The sequence below is a fragment of the Scleropages formosus genome, chromosome 15, assembly GCF_900964775.1.
Source record: "Scleropages formosus chromosome 15, fSclFor1.1, whole genome shotgun sequence".
NCBI lineage: Eukaryota > Metazoa > Chordata > Actinopteri > Osteoglossiformes > Osteoglossidae > Scleropages > Scleropages formosus.
In genome coordinates this window covers 704135-717459 of record NC_041820.1, presented here as the reverse complement: position 1 = coordinate 717459, position 13325 = coordinate 704135, and the positions used below count along the sequence as shown (strand labels likewise).

General features: G+C 50.4%; 1 protein-coding gene across 2 annotated transcripts; it reads left to right on the top strand.

Annotated features, from left to right (window-relative positions):
- Nucleotides 1–136: 136 nt before the first annotated feature.
- On the top strand, nt 137–12929 carry srrm1 (serine/arginine repetitive matrix 1). 2 transcript variants are annotated; one of them, XM_029258342.1, is made up of 17 exons: nt 137–249; nt 2270–2359; nt 3892–4014; nt 6878–7048; nt 7209–7312; nt 7433–7660; nt 8289–8468; nt 8566–8685; nt 8775–9031; nt 9159–9239; nt 9601–9687; nt 9939–10095; nt 10624–10716; nt 10804–11214; nt 11311–11497; nt 11604–11786; nt 11922–12929. In XM_029258342.1, exons 1-17 carry the CDS (start codon nt 229–231, stop codon nt 12027–12029), a joined length of 2601 nt encoding a protein of 866 aa, XP_029114175.1. In that variant the 5' UTR covers nt 137–228; the 3' UTR covers nt 12030–12929. The 2 variants fall into 2 exon arrangements, with proteins under 2 accessions (XP_029114175.1, XP_029114176.1); XM_029258343.1 differs by lacking the exon at nt 9601–9687.
- Nucleotides 12930–13325: the final 396 nt, after the last annotated feature.

The window sequence follows — 13325 nt, the reverse complement described above, 5'->3', positions numbered from 1 at the left end:
CGCGTGACGTGTGTGACGTGTTGAAGTGACGTAACGTGCGTGTGACGTTGAGTCGTTTCCTCCGCACGGCACAGACACAGCGCCGCGCGGCGGCTTCTCCTCGCGTCGTTAAACTGTCGTGGTGGCGCGGTGCATTCTGGTACCAGGGGGACGTCTCTCTCTCTGTCTCTCTCTCTCTCCCCCCCCACCCCCCCCCCGCCCCACACGCACTTCTCGAGCTCGAACAAGATGGACGCGGGCTTCTTCCGCGTAAGTATGCGTCTTTTTCCCGGGCCCCATCGGTGTTTCTGGCCGCCCGGGCCGTATGTCGTTACCGGCGGCTGTGTCAGGCGCCCGGCGGGTTTGCTGTGAGCGCACCGCGACGCCGCCGTTTGCTCGTGCGCCATTCCGCGACCTCCGCAGGCGCCGCGCTTTGGGAGCCCAAAAATGGCGGCCGCGCGCTGCACGTTAGCTTGAAGCTAACGGTACGGTGTGTTTGTTCGGCGCCGTGGGCTTCCGTGGCCTGGCCGCCGAGGTCCTTTTGCGTCGGCACTCACTCCGATACGAATCGGCTCGCGTTTCCTCGGACAGATGGCCGTGTGTGTCGGCCGGGCTTTGGGTGTCCTCGGCCTGCCGCCTGGCCTGGGCTCGATCATGGATCACGTCGTCGTCACGTCAGCCGAGGCCCGGTCGGCGGTCCCCCGAGGAAGCTGGAGAGTTCCGACCTCCGGGGGGTTTATGAGCTCTTCTCGAATGCCTCAGTCCTGCCTTCGCAGGGCTTATATTATTATTGCGTCCCATAATAATAGAAGTAATAACAACGATTGGTTGTCTCCTCGTCGCTGGCTGTGTCAGTGGGCGGCCTCCCTCACCTCGTATTACCCTCAGTTGTCGCCCTCACCTCGAGGTAAAAAAAAAATGAAATAAAATAAATAAATCAAAAATAAAGAGCTCACTCCGTCCGTCGTGTTCGTCTCCTGCTCTTCCTGGGTTAACTTATTGCTGCACCACTTTTTGTACTACAGTCCACACGTCAAAAAAGCACCGCTGCCCGAATCATGTGCTGTTCTTCAGCGTTGAGGCCTCAGGGGACAGGTGCGGTGGGTGGCTGTGGCCCCTTCTGGACGTCGGTCCGGACAGAAAAAGGGGGTTCCTCAGATCCAGTACTCGGTCCGGCTCTTTTTTTTTTTTTCCCCCGTCCGCGCTTAATTCCGTTTCCTCGCTCAAGGCCTCTCGTGGCTCCGACGGTCGGCGCTACGCAAAACGACGCCTTTTCTCCAGCCATCGCGGACACATCCTCGCACGCTGCCTCTAAAATCTCCACCTGCGCCACCAGTCGCTGTCTTCAGCTCCACGAGTCAAGGTGGACGTCTTCGGTGTAGCCCTGCTGCTGCTAGGACCTCCCTCTACTTGTCTGTAGCTCTGTTAAACTGGACAGTTTCCTCAACAGTTGACTTAAGTCCCTCTCGGGACAGTGAAGAATCCTCTTGCTAAGGACTCCTATAACAATCAGTTGTAGGGTTAGGGTAGCTCACGCCGCATTGCTTTTGATCCAAGCCGTGACGGTATCGCGACTGGACTACTGCAGCTCCCTCTGTCCGGTCTTCTGACATCAGGTCTCTGCACGTGATTCAGAATGCAGCTATATGAGTTACGCAGGAACACTTTAGCAGGTCAAGTATCTTCCTTCCTCATTTTCTCTCCATTGGCTTCCTGTTTCTGCCTGTATCATGTGCAACACACTTCATGCCCTACAAGATCATCAGTAGATCTGCACCCTGATACCTGCAGGATCTGAGCACTCCTTACAACCCATCAATAGCACTGCTCTGTATTTGGCTGCTCGGTGGTCCCACTCATAAGGGTTCAAATGGAAAGTGTGTGGTTTCTTGCTTTTGGCCTCAATGTGATGGAATGAGCTCCCTGTGTCTCGCCTAGTAATGAAAAAGGATCTCAAACACATCTCTTTCAGAGCCACTGGTCTCCTGGCAGTTCCATAAATGAGTTGAATAAATACCATGTTGTTATTACCATGATTTCAATCAATCAATCAATAAAGCAGGGACAGATCAGTATTTGCTGTTTGAATGTCACTTCTATAGGAGCTACTAGGAAGGATGTAAAACATCAACAAGGTGATGTCACACAGGCTGTGGATTGACAGTCTTGTGTCTAAAGCTCTTCATCTGTTGATGTACTTTTGTTTACTCTGAGCTGTGAGTCATTTTGGAGGAAATACATCTGACAAACATGTACATTTAAGCACAAACCACTTGCTTCTCCCTCACAGGGCACCAGCGCAGAGCAAGACAATCGCTTCAGCAACAAGCAGAAGAAGCTACTGAAGCAACTGAAATTTGCAGAATGTCTGGAGAAGAAGGTAACCCTCTAACCAAATCCCATGGGGAGATCAGACACCTTACTATGTAATATACTGGCTCTTCACCTTACAAACTGAGCTGGGACTGAAATTCTCTCCATAACTCCCTTTGAAAATCCAAAGTTACTTTTAAACTTAATTAATCAAGAATAAGTAATTTACGGTTGTCCAACATTTTGTTCAAGGTTAAGTTTTAGCAAAATCTCAGGTAAAGCTGTACTAATTAAAACTTCACATTTTAATTTCAAACAATTGGATAGATTATTGATCTCAAGAAAATGTATGAGGCTAAAGCACTACCGACAGCAAAGGGCTGTCGGAAGACACAGCCACAGCACAGGAACAGCTGAATCGCACAGGGAGGCAAGAGTGCAGATAAACAAAAGGCAGAACTGGCAGCTCAGATGGAGCAATCCATTTCTGAGCAGTCAAGAGTGCGCAGTGAGTGCGCCGGAGTAATTTATCCAGTCTCACAACTGTAGTATTGATGACATCACTTGCAAAATTAAATTGTTAAAGAGCATCTTATTGAATGCTGGCTGATTGATCACTCATCCATCCTATACATGTGTGCAGAGATTGTCTTCTGCCCACTTTCAGTTTTATCTACTATATCAACACACCTTTAATACAATCTTTCCATTTATTTATAAAATGCTTTTCTCCAAAGTGACATATCTTGGAGAAAAATGCAGTGAATGCATCACATCAACAGAAAGCGATGCAGACGTGCAAGTCTAAGCACAGTTAATTCGTTACCCTCTGCCATATGAACCAGTGGGGGTGCTGTAAAAATATTCTGTATATCTGTAACAAATACTTTTTTAGTTTTCAACATTTTAATTTATATCCACTTTAGAGCTGATTTTAAAATGATTGGGGGAAAAAAAAACCCTGTTCAGTGCCAATTTTTTGACTGATCCTGTAAGCACCCCTGTCTCCTTTCTTCTGATCACTGATGTCAGACTGTGCTCTAAACATGTTACTGCCATTTACTGGCTGGGTGTGTGAATACACATCTTTGTGTAGAAACATTCAAAATAAGTAAAGAAAATTTAGTTTAAAAAATAAACTTGTTGCTTGTTTATGAAATGAGGAACCTCTGAAGAAGGAAATGTTTGAATTGGTCTTCCTGCCAAAACTGAGAAATGAAGTATGAGGCAGAAGAAGCTAGGAACAGCTGGTAGTGTAGTAGTTGAGCTACTGCCTTTGGACCCAAAGGTTGCAGGTTTGATCCCCACCTCCAGCTGTAGTACCCTCTAGCAAGGTACTTGCCCTCAATTGCTCCAGAAACATTATCTAGCTGTATAAATGGGTAAATAGTTGTAAATACCTCAACATTGTAATGTGCTTTGGTGAAAAGCATCAGCTAAATGAATAAATGTAAGAAACTGAGTGTTTTTAGATGGAAGCGCAGACATCTTCAGCCACTCAAGTCCGTGAGGGTAGTTTACTGACCCAAACCTTACTTCAGCTCAGTCACCCTTTGGCAGTGCAGCCGGGACTTCAGTGTTTTATGATTGTGATTTCAGGTGGACATGACCAAGGTGAACCTGGAGGTTATCAAACCCTGGATTACCCAACGAGTGACAGAGATATTAGGGTTCGAGGATGACGTCGTCATTGAGTTCATTTTCAACCAGCTGGAGGAGAAGGTAATATTGTTGACTTGGTTTTGGCTCCTGTTGTTTTTTGTTAAATTGATGAAATAGATTTTATTTTTCCTTTTTTTGTTGGGTTTTCAGTGTGGGTGGGCTTAGAGAACTATATAAGAAATTAATGAAAATGGGGGGAAAATAATAGTAAATGTAAATGAAAGAAATTACATTTGGTGCGTTGACTGTCCAGCTACAGTTTGGCAAAGACAATGTTTGTTGAACTATTGCTGTAATATGTGACAAAGTGACTTTGACAGCATTTTTCTAATGATGATGTGATTTATGATTTAAAAGGCCTGAACCAATATGGATGTTATTCCTTGCATCAGAAGTATAGCACCAACACCTAATTAGGTCTCTCCTGAGCCCAAAGTGTCAATGAGCCCCAGCTCCTTTGATGATGCAGTGTTTGTTTGGAGGTGAGTTGTGTGCAGGGCCGGACTCGTGAAAGTCGAAAGAGCGGGTGGATGCTGCCATGTTCACTTGTTACTAAGAAAGATAGAATCAGGCACTTTGTGTGCTGTAACCTGGCTGTTCATGTGCACCATGCAGTATGCCTTTTTCACACCCTGTTTTTAGGCTCTGCTTTGGTTATCCCAGTAACTACATTTCAAGCTAAACCTGGGTCAAAAGGGGATACTGCTGTAGTAGAAAAAAATAAAAATTTGGATTCAGCTTGATAAGTCTTTTTCTTTTCATTTAAAGAAAGTTTTGCCCTTAGATTAAGAGTAGGGGTGCACCGATCTTCTAATACTCCGTCGTGGAGGGAAACCCGCACTTGTGACACCTGTGCACACATTCACTTCTGTGGGTTGTGCAACAGGTCTGGAGTACAGTTTTGTAAGGTCAGCAATCCTGGTGTAGGTAGCAAGATTGTTGGGTAAATTGTTATATTAATAATGACAGGATTATGTAAAAGCCATTCTGGTTGGGCTTTTTGGAGATTTGCATTGCATCAACACACAACCCAAAAACCAGTTGGATTTCTTTCAGACAAAAAGAAATTCCATGCCTTTGATCATTTAGTCGTATTAAGGCATTTTTTCCCAGCTGATGAGCGAAGAAGGTTGTGTGTCAAGAAGCTGCAGTGTCTTTGCCAAGGACTTGAATTTCATACACATTTGCACAGATTGGTAGCTGTCCTGAGTGATGTGTGCCATAATGTTCATTTGATTAACAGCAGGTGGCATAGTAGTTAGAGCTATACCTTGTAGTCTAGGGACTAGGGATCAAATCCCACTGCTGCTGTCATAACCTTGAGCAAGGTACTTACTGTGAATTAATAGAGTAAAAATTAGCCAGTTGCGTAATAGGTAAATTAGTGTAAGTAGCTTAATTCAGTTTGGAGAAGTATCTAATGGTAATTTATGGTAAAGGCTAATTTAAATATATAATTTGATCAAAAATGTGTTTAGTAAGTCAGATCACATACTATGTGAACCCCCCCCGTTGGCAGGTTCAAGAAATCCTCACCTGGGTACTTACATCCAGTGTGCTGTTGCTACTTGAGTTAAAATTTCTGCAGTTTTTCTGAGGCTGGTGAGTTAGCTAGAGGGAAGCTAACACAATCACCTGTTTGTCATTTAATCGCTGGTCGGGCGCCTACTAGTGTTTTTGGTCGAGAGCCGCTGTCTCCTTGGTTACAGATGTAGCTCAGTCCACCAAAGATGGCCGTGTTTACTGTGCCCAGGCACATCTTCAGCATCTGCCAAACCTTGCTTGTTCCTCTGAAGCCCCTTCCTCCCTTATCGGTGCACCCCTAATGATCAGTGTGTGTTGACCTAACCTTTTCAAGGTGATTTTGACCCATTCTAAGGTATTGTGGGGACTCCATGCAGGTACAATTTTCCTTTTGTCTTACATTATGGAGAAGACACATGTACTGTCACTTTCCAGAACACATAGTTTTGATTTGATAGAGGATATGATAAAGTAAGCTTTGGGGGACACTACATTCTGTAACTGCTAATGTATGACAGCACATGTAATGCTAAAGCTTTGCTCATATTGACTTTGTCAGAGTTTATGAATAGCAAACTTCACCTTTCTCATGGCTTGTGTACTCATTATTGCTTGTTCATTTTTTGCAATTTAGATAAATGGTATAAGATTAAACTCAAGGTGGTTGAGTCTCAAGCAGTAGGGAGGCGGAACCGAGCCCAGAAAACGTCTCTCTCTGCAGGAGACTCCCAGAGCTTCAGAGCGCCAACGACACGCGGAAGACGCCGGAACTGTACTTGCTTTGTTGGTCTTGATGCTCTCTGTTCAAAGCAACTGGTTGCTTAGAGACAAAAACTGACTGTCAAAATAGTGGACGGGTGGGTGATGGGGAGGCAAACCTGAACCCTTAGCAAACAGGGCAAGGGTGTGGCTGGGAGACTTTTGGGCTGTTTGTCATTTGAAAATGAATTCACTTTAGTTAACAGTCCTATCTTTTCCTTCTGTGAAACCTGTAATAAAGGCAATGTTTTGACTGAACACTATAGTAGTGCATGCAAGGAAGACATGTTTTTGACTGATAAATTAACTGCAGCTGGCTCAGGATGCTCAAGGGGGAAATGTTTAGGTTTAATGTTAAAGAGCAAACAGCCCAGGGGACACTGCTGTACCGCAGCGTTCAGCCAACGTGAAGTTACTAGGCCGCACGGCTCCTTGGGCCGTCAAGAAGGTGGCAAGGCTCCCTCCCAGAGCTAGCCTGATGGTCAGGGCTGTACTTGTTTCTGCTTCTGAGCCACTGGAGGGATACTGTAGTTTAGCGGTGAGGAGTAGACTGACCTGACAGCCTTCCCAGTTCTCGCGTGGCTCCTCTGCCCCAACTGAATGGCTTGCCCTTCTCTGCCCCCTCGTATCTGTCTTCCAGAACCCGGACAGCAAAATGATGCAGATCAACCTGACGGGCTTCCTCAATGGGAAGAATGCGCGGGAGTTTATGCGCGACCTCTGGCCTCTGTTGCTGAGCGCCCAGGAAAACATTGCCGGAATTCCCTCTGCTTTCCTGGAGCAGAAGAAGGAGGAGATCAAGCAGAGACAGGTGAGGTGACTGGGCCCCACAGCAGACATCTGTGCTTCCTCGATGGGTGAAGAATGGTGAGGGTTCTTAACTTGAAAAATTGGGGGTCTGAACCTCTAATACCGGCATGCTGCCCTGCTGGGTGGCTGCAGTGGCTGACACTGCTAATGTTGGCTTGCAGTTGGAGCAGGAGAAACTGGCCTCCCTCAAGAAGTTGGATGAAGACAAGAAAGAGAAGGAGAATAAGGAAAACCGTGAGAAGGACCAGTCCAAGAGTCCCAGGAGGTTGGTTCAGTGTGTGCGCGCGTGTGTGTGTGTGTGCGCGCACGCATGTAGTTTGACAGCTCTTCCAAGGGGGGGTGTGTGGGCTCATTATGATACCTGTTGCTTCTCTGTGGCTGACAGGAGGAAGTCCAGGTCACCATCACCTCGGCGGCGATCCCCAGCAAAGCGGGACAGGAAGCGAAGCCACTCGCGCTCCCCCCGGCGCAAGCCCAGCCCCGGACCTGCACCCGAGTCCAGCAGCCCAACTCCCGCACAGCCGCGAAACCTGGAACAGCCAATTCCTGAGCCAGACCAGTCGGAGAGTGCCAAGCCCAGGCTGCTGATACAGGAAGCATCCTCCACCACCAGGTGGGGGTCAAATTCAACTTTGTCATTACAGCAGTATGTTTAGCACATAGAGAACTGGTGTTTCTCCTGGACCACGGTGTGAACATATTGATACTACAACAATTTACAATAACAAGCTACAGAACTAAAGACATTCTGGAATAAAGTACAGTGGTGTGTTCAGTTCAATAGAAATATAAACACATTTTAAAGAGGTAGTGCAAAAATAAGGTTTTTCTTGTGCAATAATTGTGTGTGGAAATGAGCGGTAGTGCGACCTAATGTAGAATGTATTAAAGAAATATATCAGCTTTATTTGGAACGGACACAAATTTAAGTGAGGTTTCATCAGAAACTGTCAGTGGCATAAGTGTCCATTGGATAGGGGGTGTGGGTATGGAGGTCAGAGTTCAAAGTCAGGTATGTTAAAGGTGGCAGACTTCATGATCCTGACAGCTTGGGGGAGGGAAAGCTGTTAAACAGTCTGGTGGAGCCGCCTCATGCTCCTGTATCTCTTGCACCTCTTGCAGTGTCGTTGGGTCTTGTCTGCCGGGGTGTTTCGCACCTGGTTGATTCCTGTTTGTTGCTTTAGACTCATACATGGTGTTGACTTGCCTGTGCGTGTGTGCGTGCGTGTGTGTGTGAGCAGCGATCTGGCAAAGGAGATGGACTTGCAGCCAGACTCCGCTGTGGAAGCAAAAGAGGCCTCCCCCGAGAAGGCCCCCCGGAGGGAGGAGAAGCCACGCCCACGGGATAGGGAAAAGGAGGCCCGCCGGGACAGAGCGCGCTCTAGCTCTCGTTCGCGCCGTCGGCCCCGTTCCCGCTCCAGGTAGGCCAGGAGACACACACGGGCAGCCATGCATCTTTAAATGGTCCTCACATGTGCATGTGCAGGAAATGTTGCCTCCTGTCCTCTTCTCCACCAGGTCATACTCCCCCCGGCGCCGGCAGAGTCCCCGCAGACGTGGGTCGCCCCGGCGACGAAGCCCCCCCAGGCGTCACCCCCCTGCACACCGACATCGGCGGAGTCGCTCCCCTGCCAGGCGGTGAGCTTCTTCGTGAGCAGTGGCTTTTCCAGCCATCCTTCTGTCTTCACCAGGACACGTCATTTGATGCTCTTTGGTGTCTCCTCCAGGAGGCGCTCTCCATCCCCATCTTCATCTGGCAGCAGCTCGTCCTCTTCTTCTTCACGCTCTCCCCAGAAGAAAGCGCTGAAGAGGGTGTCAAATACACCTCCACGCAAATCCCGCGGCATCCCTGCCAGCCCTCCCAGGAGGCGTGGTAGGACACCCCCCCCAGTCAGCGGTGGCAGTTCCCCTCCAAAGGGACACCGGTCTGCCTCCCCCCGCGGCAGGAGGGGTCGGGCCTCCGCTTCGCCTCCCAGGTCCTCAGGTCAGCACAGCCTGTGTGGGGGTGGGGGGACTGATCAGCCTCTACATCTGTGTGTTTGAAAGGTGTCAACAGGCCGCATGTGTCCAACTCCTGCCCCTCTGTCTGTCTGTCTATCTCCAAAACCCAGGATCCAAGAGGAAACCTGGAGTGAAGAACGAGTCTCCATCTCCAGCCCTGAAGCCACGGCGGTCAGAGCAGTCGGAATCAGGTGTGTGTCCTGTGCCTGGTGTGCTTTCAGTCCAGAGACAGCGATGGCTTTCGCTGGACGACGTGTGCTGGACGACATCTGCTCATGGCCGCCCCCACCCACCTCTCGCCGTCGCCGAAGGCCGACTCGGCAGGAGTAAACTGTATGCTGTGAAACAGTTTATTCCTGCTCAGCGCTTCGGTAGACGGCTCGCAAGTAGATGGGGTCACCAGTGGGTGGGCAGGGCTGCCGGGGAGGTGCTTGCACTCTGGGTGTGTTGTCTCGTGTGTGTGTGTGTGTGTGTGTGTGTGTGTGTGTGCGTGCGTGTGCGTGCGCGCACTGTGCGTGTCGATTGAAAGGCCACGCCTCCTTTGCATTTCAGAGGATGATAAAGGTGGGAAGGGGGCTACAGCAGATTCAGTGCAGCAGCGGCGTCAGTATCGCAGGCAGAATCGGCAGTCCTCCTCAGGTTATAACCCTTTTTAATTTCAGTCCCCCCGCACCCCCCACACACCCCATTCCCGACTAACCTCTGTGCTCATTGGTCTTGCCCAGCGCCCTCCCCTCTGTAGTTTGTGAAGTGGTCTGGCCTGTCGTTTCGCTCTGCTCTAATACCTCTCTGACATGTGATTGGCTCACGTTTCTGCTCACCTCTCCCGCCATTGTGTACCACTGTGAAATGACCTGGTCTTCGATGTGCTCCCTCTCTTTGAATTTCAGACACAGGCTCCTCGTCCTCCTCCTCTGAGGACGAAGGTGCGAAGCGACAAAGCGCAGGGCCCGGCCCAGGGCCTGCCGCTAGAAATGGTGAGATAAAGAGACGGAGGAGTCCGTCACCAGGCTCCCCCCGGAGACGTCACCGAGATGTGTCTCCCAGGTTGGTGCCTCCCCTCCACTCCCAGCTCTTTTGTGATCTGTTTTCCCACTCACACACTGATGCACCTCACAGTGGGGGGGCAGTGAGGACTGTCACTGGAAGAATATGTAGTCTTTGTGGCAGAGGTGCTAACCCTACCCCCGAAGGGCCTTCTGTTTCCATATACAGTCACAGCTGTGCAAAGGTAAAGGGGAGGAGTCTACAGGGGATGGCTTTTTCATACCCCTGCCAGATGAAGTCTAAGACAGTGTTATCGTGTCACACTCCAGGGCCCACAGGTGGGGTTGAGGGGGGGGGGCAGGGCAACCACATTCTTGTTCATGTGGTTCCTCCATGCCCATTAGAGTGACATTGGTGTGTGTTGGTGTGAAGACAGTCATGAGCTGTGTTTTACGTGGGTGTAGAGTACTCACCAGGTCCTGCAGGTTTTTAGGAAACACAAACACACACAAAGGTAGATGGTCCAAGTAATGTATGAGAAGTAAATGTCTCCTCACACATTCTTGCTTTCTGTCTGGGGACTTTTAGGAGGAGGAGGAGCCCTTCTCCTTCAGGACGGCGCCATCGCTCCCCTTCGCTCCCCCGCCGCCGCCGTTCCCCGTCCCCCTTGCCGAGGCGCAGGTGACCTTTCCGCTCCATGCCTGTTCAGTGTGTCCTCATAGGCATCTCTTGGCTCTCTGATGCATGATTCTTGCCCCCCCCCCCCAGGTCTCCGACGCCGCCACCTCGCAGGCGCTCTCCTTCTCCCAGGCGTTACTCTCCTCCCATCCAGAGGCGCTATAGTCCCTCTCCGCTACCCCCGCAGAAGCGAAGGCCATCTCCATCGCCCCCTCCCAAGCGGCGGGCGTCTCCGTCACCGGCGCCGAAGCGGCGTGGGGTCTCCAGGTCCCCCAAACGTCGGAGCTCCCCGTTGCCCAAACGCCGCACCCCGCCCTCATCATCCTCGCCACCCCGCCACAGGAGAAGCCCCCTGCCTCCCCCTGTGCGGCCCGGCAGAGACGTCCGTTCCCCACCTCCTGGGAGCCCTCCACAGCAGCAGAGGCGCCAGCATTCGCCTTCCCCAGCGCGGAGGCCCATCCGCAGGGTGTCCCGGACCCCCGAGCCCAAGAAGACCAAGAAGTGAGTCCTATGCTCACTTGGGGGGCAGGTGTGTGAGCGAAGAGCTGCTCCACTCTGCTGCCCCCTCTCACTTCCTGCCCCAACTTCCTGTTGCAGGGCTTCTCCAAGCCCCCAGCCTGTGAGGAGAATGGCCTCTCGCTCTCCATCTGCCTCCCCGGAGCCCCCAGCAAAGAAGCGGCCCGTGGCGCCGTCCGCATCACCATCACCCTCGCGCTCTGCCAGCGCCTCACCACCGCCCCCTGCCAAGGCCAACAGTGATTCCGGCAGCCCCTCCCCTGCAAAGGTAAGCTGTACTTGGGGGGGTGCAAGGGGGGGATTGGGGTTAGTGGTGTATGTGGCATGAGCAGTCGCCTGCGGTGTTGAGTGCTGATGAGCCGCTCTCTTCCCAGAACTCGGACACAGAGGCTGGAGGGAGGAAGAAGAAGAAGAAGAAGGAGAAGAAACACAAGAAGGAGAAGAAGCACAAGAAGCATAAGAAGCACAAGAAGGAGAAAGGCAGCGGGGGGGCTGCAGCTGTGCAGCGCCCGGGGAGCGCCGGCCCCGATGGGGAACGGGACTCGGACCCCAAAAAGGTGAGGTCTCCTCTTCCGTTCCACTGGAACCCAGCTCGGCGAGGTGTTCTGCCGTAATGCCGCTGGGCTTCGGGGGGGGGGTGGGCGCCGGGGCGGGGCTGCGATGGCGCGTAACTGATGCTACCTTCCTTTAAGGATTCAGACAGTGAAGTAGAGGAGAGTCTCGACGACCTGGAGAGACATCTGCGGGAGAAGGCGCTGCGCTCCATGAGGAAAGCCCAGACGTCGCCCTCGCAGTCCTGAGGGCTCGGGCACCTTCCTCTTCCTTGCATCTTCCACTTGTCTTCAGTTTGTCTCGTAAATCGGGTTGAGCTTTAGAATGTACAAACTGCTGTCCACTCACTAGGTTCTGTCTTTCTCGCTCCCTCCCTCTTCCTTCCTTTCTCTCCCTCCCACCCTCCATGGGTTGTAGTGTCCCAGCGGGCGTTCTGTGTAGTGCTGGGGGCAGGGCTAGAGCAGTTTGCTCGGACGTTCACTCTTGTTTGGGTCTTTTTTCGTTTGCCTCGGGTGCAAACCTGACGTCCCTCCTCTGTAGGCGCAGGGAACCAGGAGACTCCGTACCTGCATGTGTGCAGCTCGCTGTTTCTTTCTGGATCTGCATGAGATGGACAGTATAAACGCAGCTTACTCGCATTTCCTCCTTGGATGTTTCCCTGTTTTGTACACGAGGCCCATGGGATCTTGCTGTAGAGTTTAACCACATTCATAAGTGGCATTTACCCCAGTTTTTGTGAAGAACTTGTTGAAATTCTCATAAAGGAAGCAAAAATTTAAATGTCAAAGGTGAGCAGGAGCTGAGTGTTGGAGACTGTCTCTGAGTCATGGCCCTGCTGTAAACTCGTTTATAGACTAAGTTCATGAAGTTGATCAGTAACTTGCATTTTATTTTGAGCTGTTTTGTGTGGGACTACATTGAACTGTATTTAAATATCCTCTTGTCATCTTTTCAAAAGTTAAAGTTTTTGTATAAACAATTGTGTTTTGAGTTTTTTTTTCCCCCCACTGTACAAAGGGGGGGCTCGGGAGTCCCTCTCACTGTGAAGCTGGAATGTGTTCAGTGTTCCCACTCCCCCCTCCCCGCTTCCAGGAAACTACTGAACACAGGGCCTGTGTTACAATTAAAGACCATGTTTTACCCCGTGAGACTGCGCATATCAGTCCGTGATTTCTTGACATTTCACCTTCAACCTGGACTGTCCTCCAGGTGGCGCTGTGTCAATGTAAGTGGGTATCATCACCCTCATGGCCTAAGAATGCACCCGTGCATTTCTCCTGTGCAAATCTGTAAAATGTAGGTAAAACCATGGTCATAGCTATTTGAAACTGTACTGACCCATGTCAATGTCTGCTGCTTAATTTTTGGCAGTTTACTTAATATGCATATTGAATAAAGATAAGTGTCTCACCTCCAGGTGGGAGTGCTCATTGGGGAAGCCCCTTTACATTCACTTGTTCATTTACCTGAGACTTTTTGCCAGATCAGCGTACCATGTTAATATGCTTAGTTATTTACCCATTTATACAGCTGGGTCATAAACT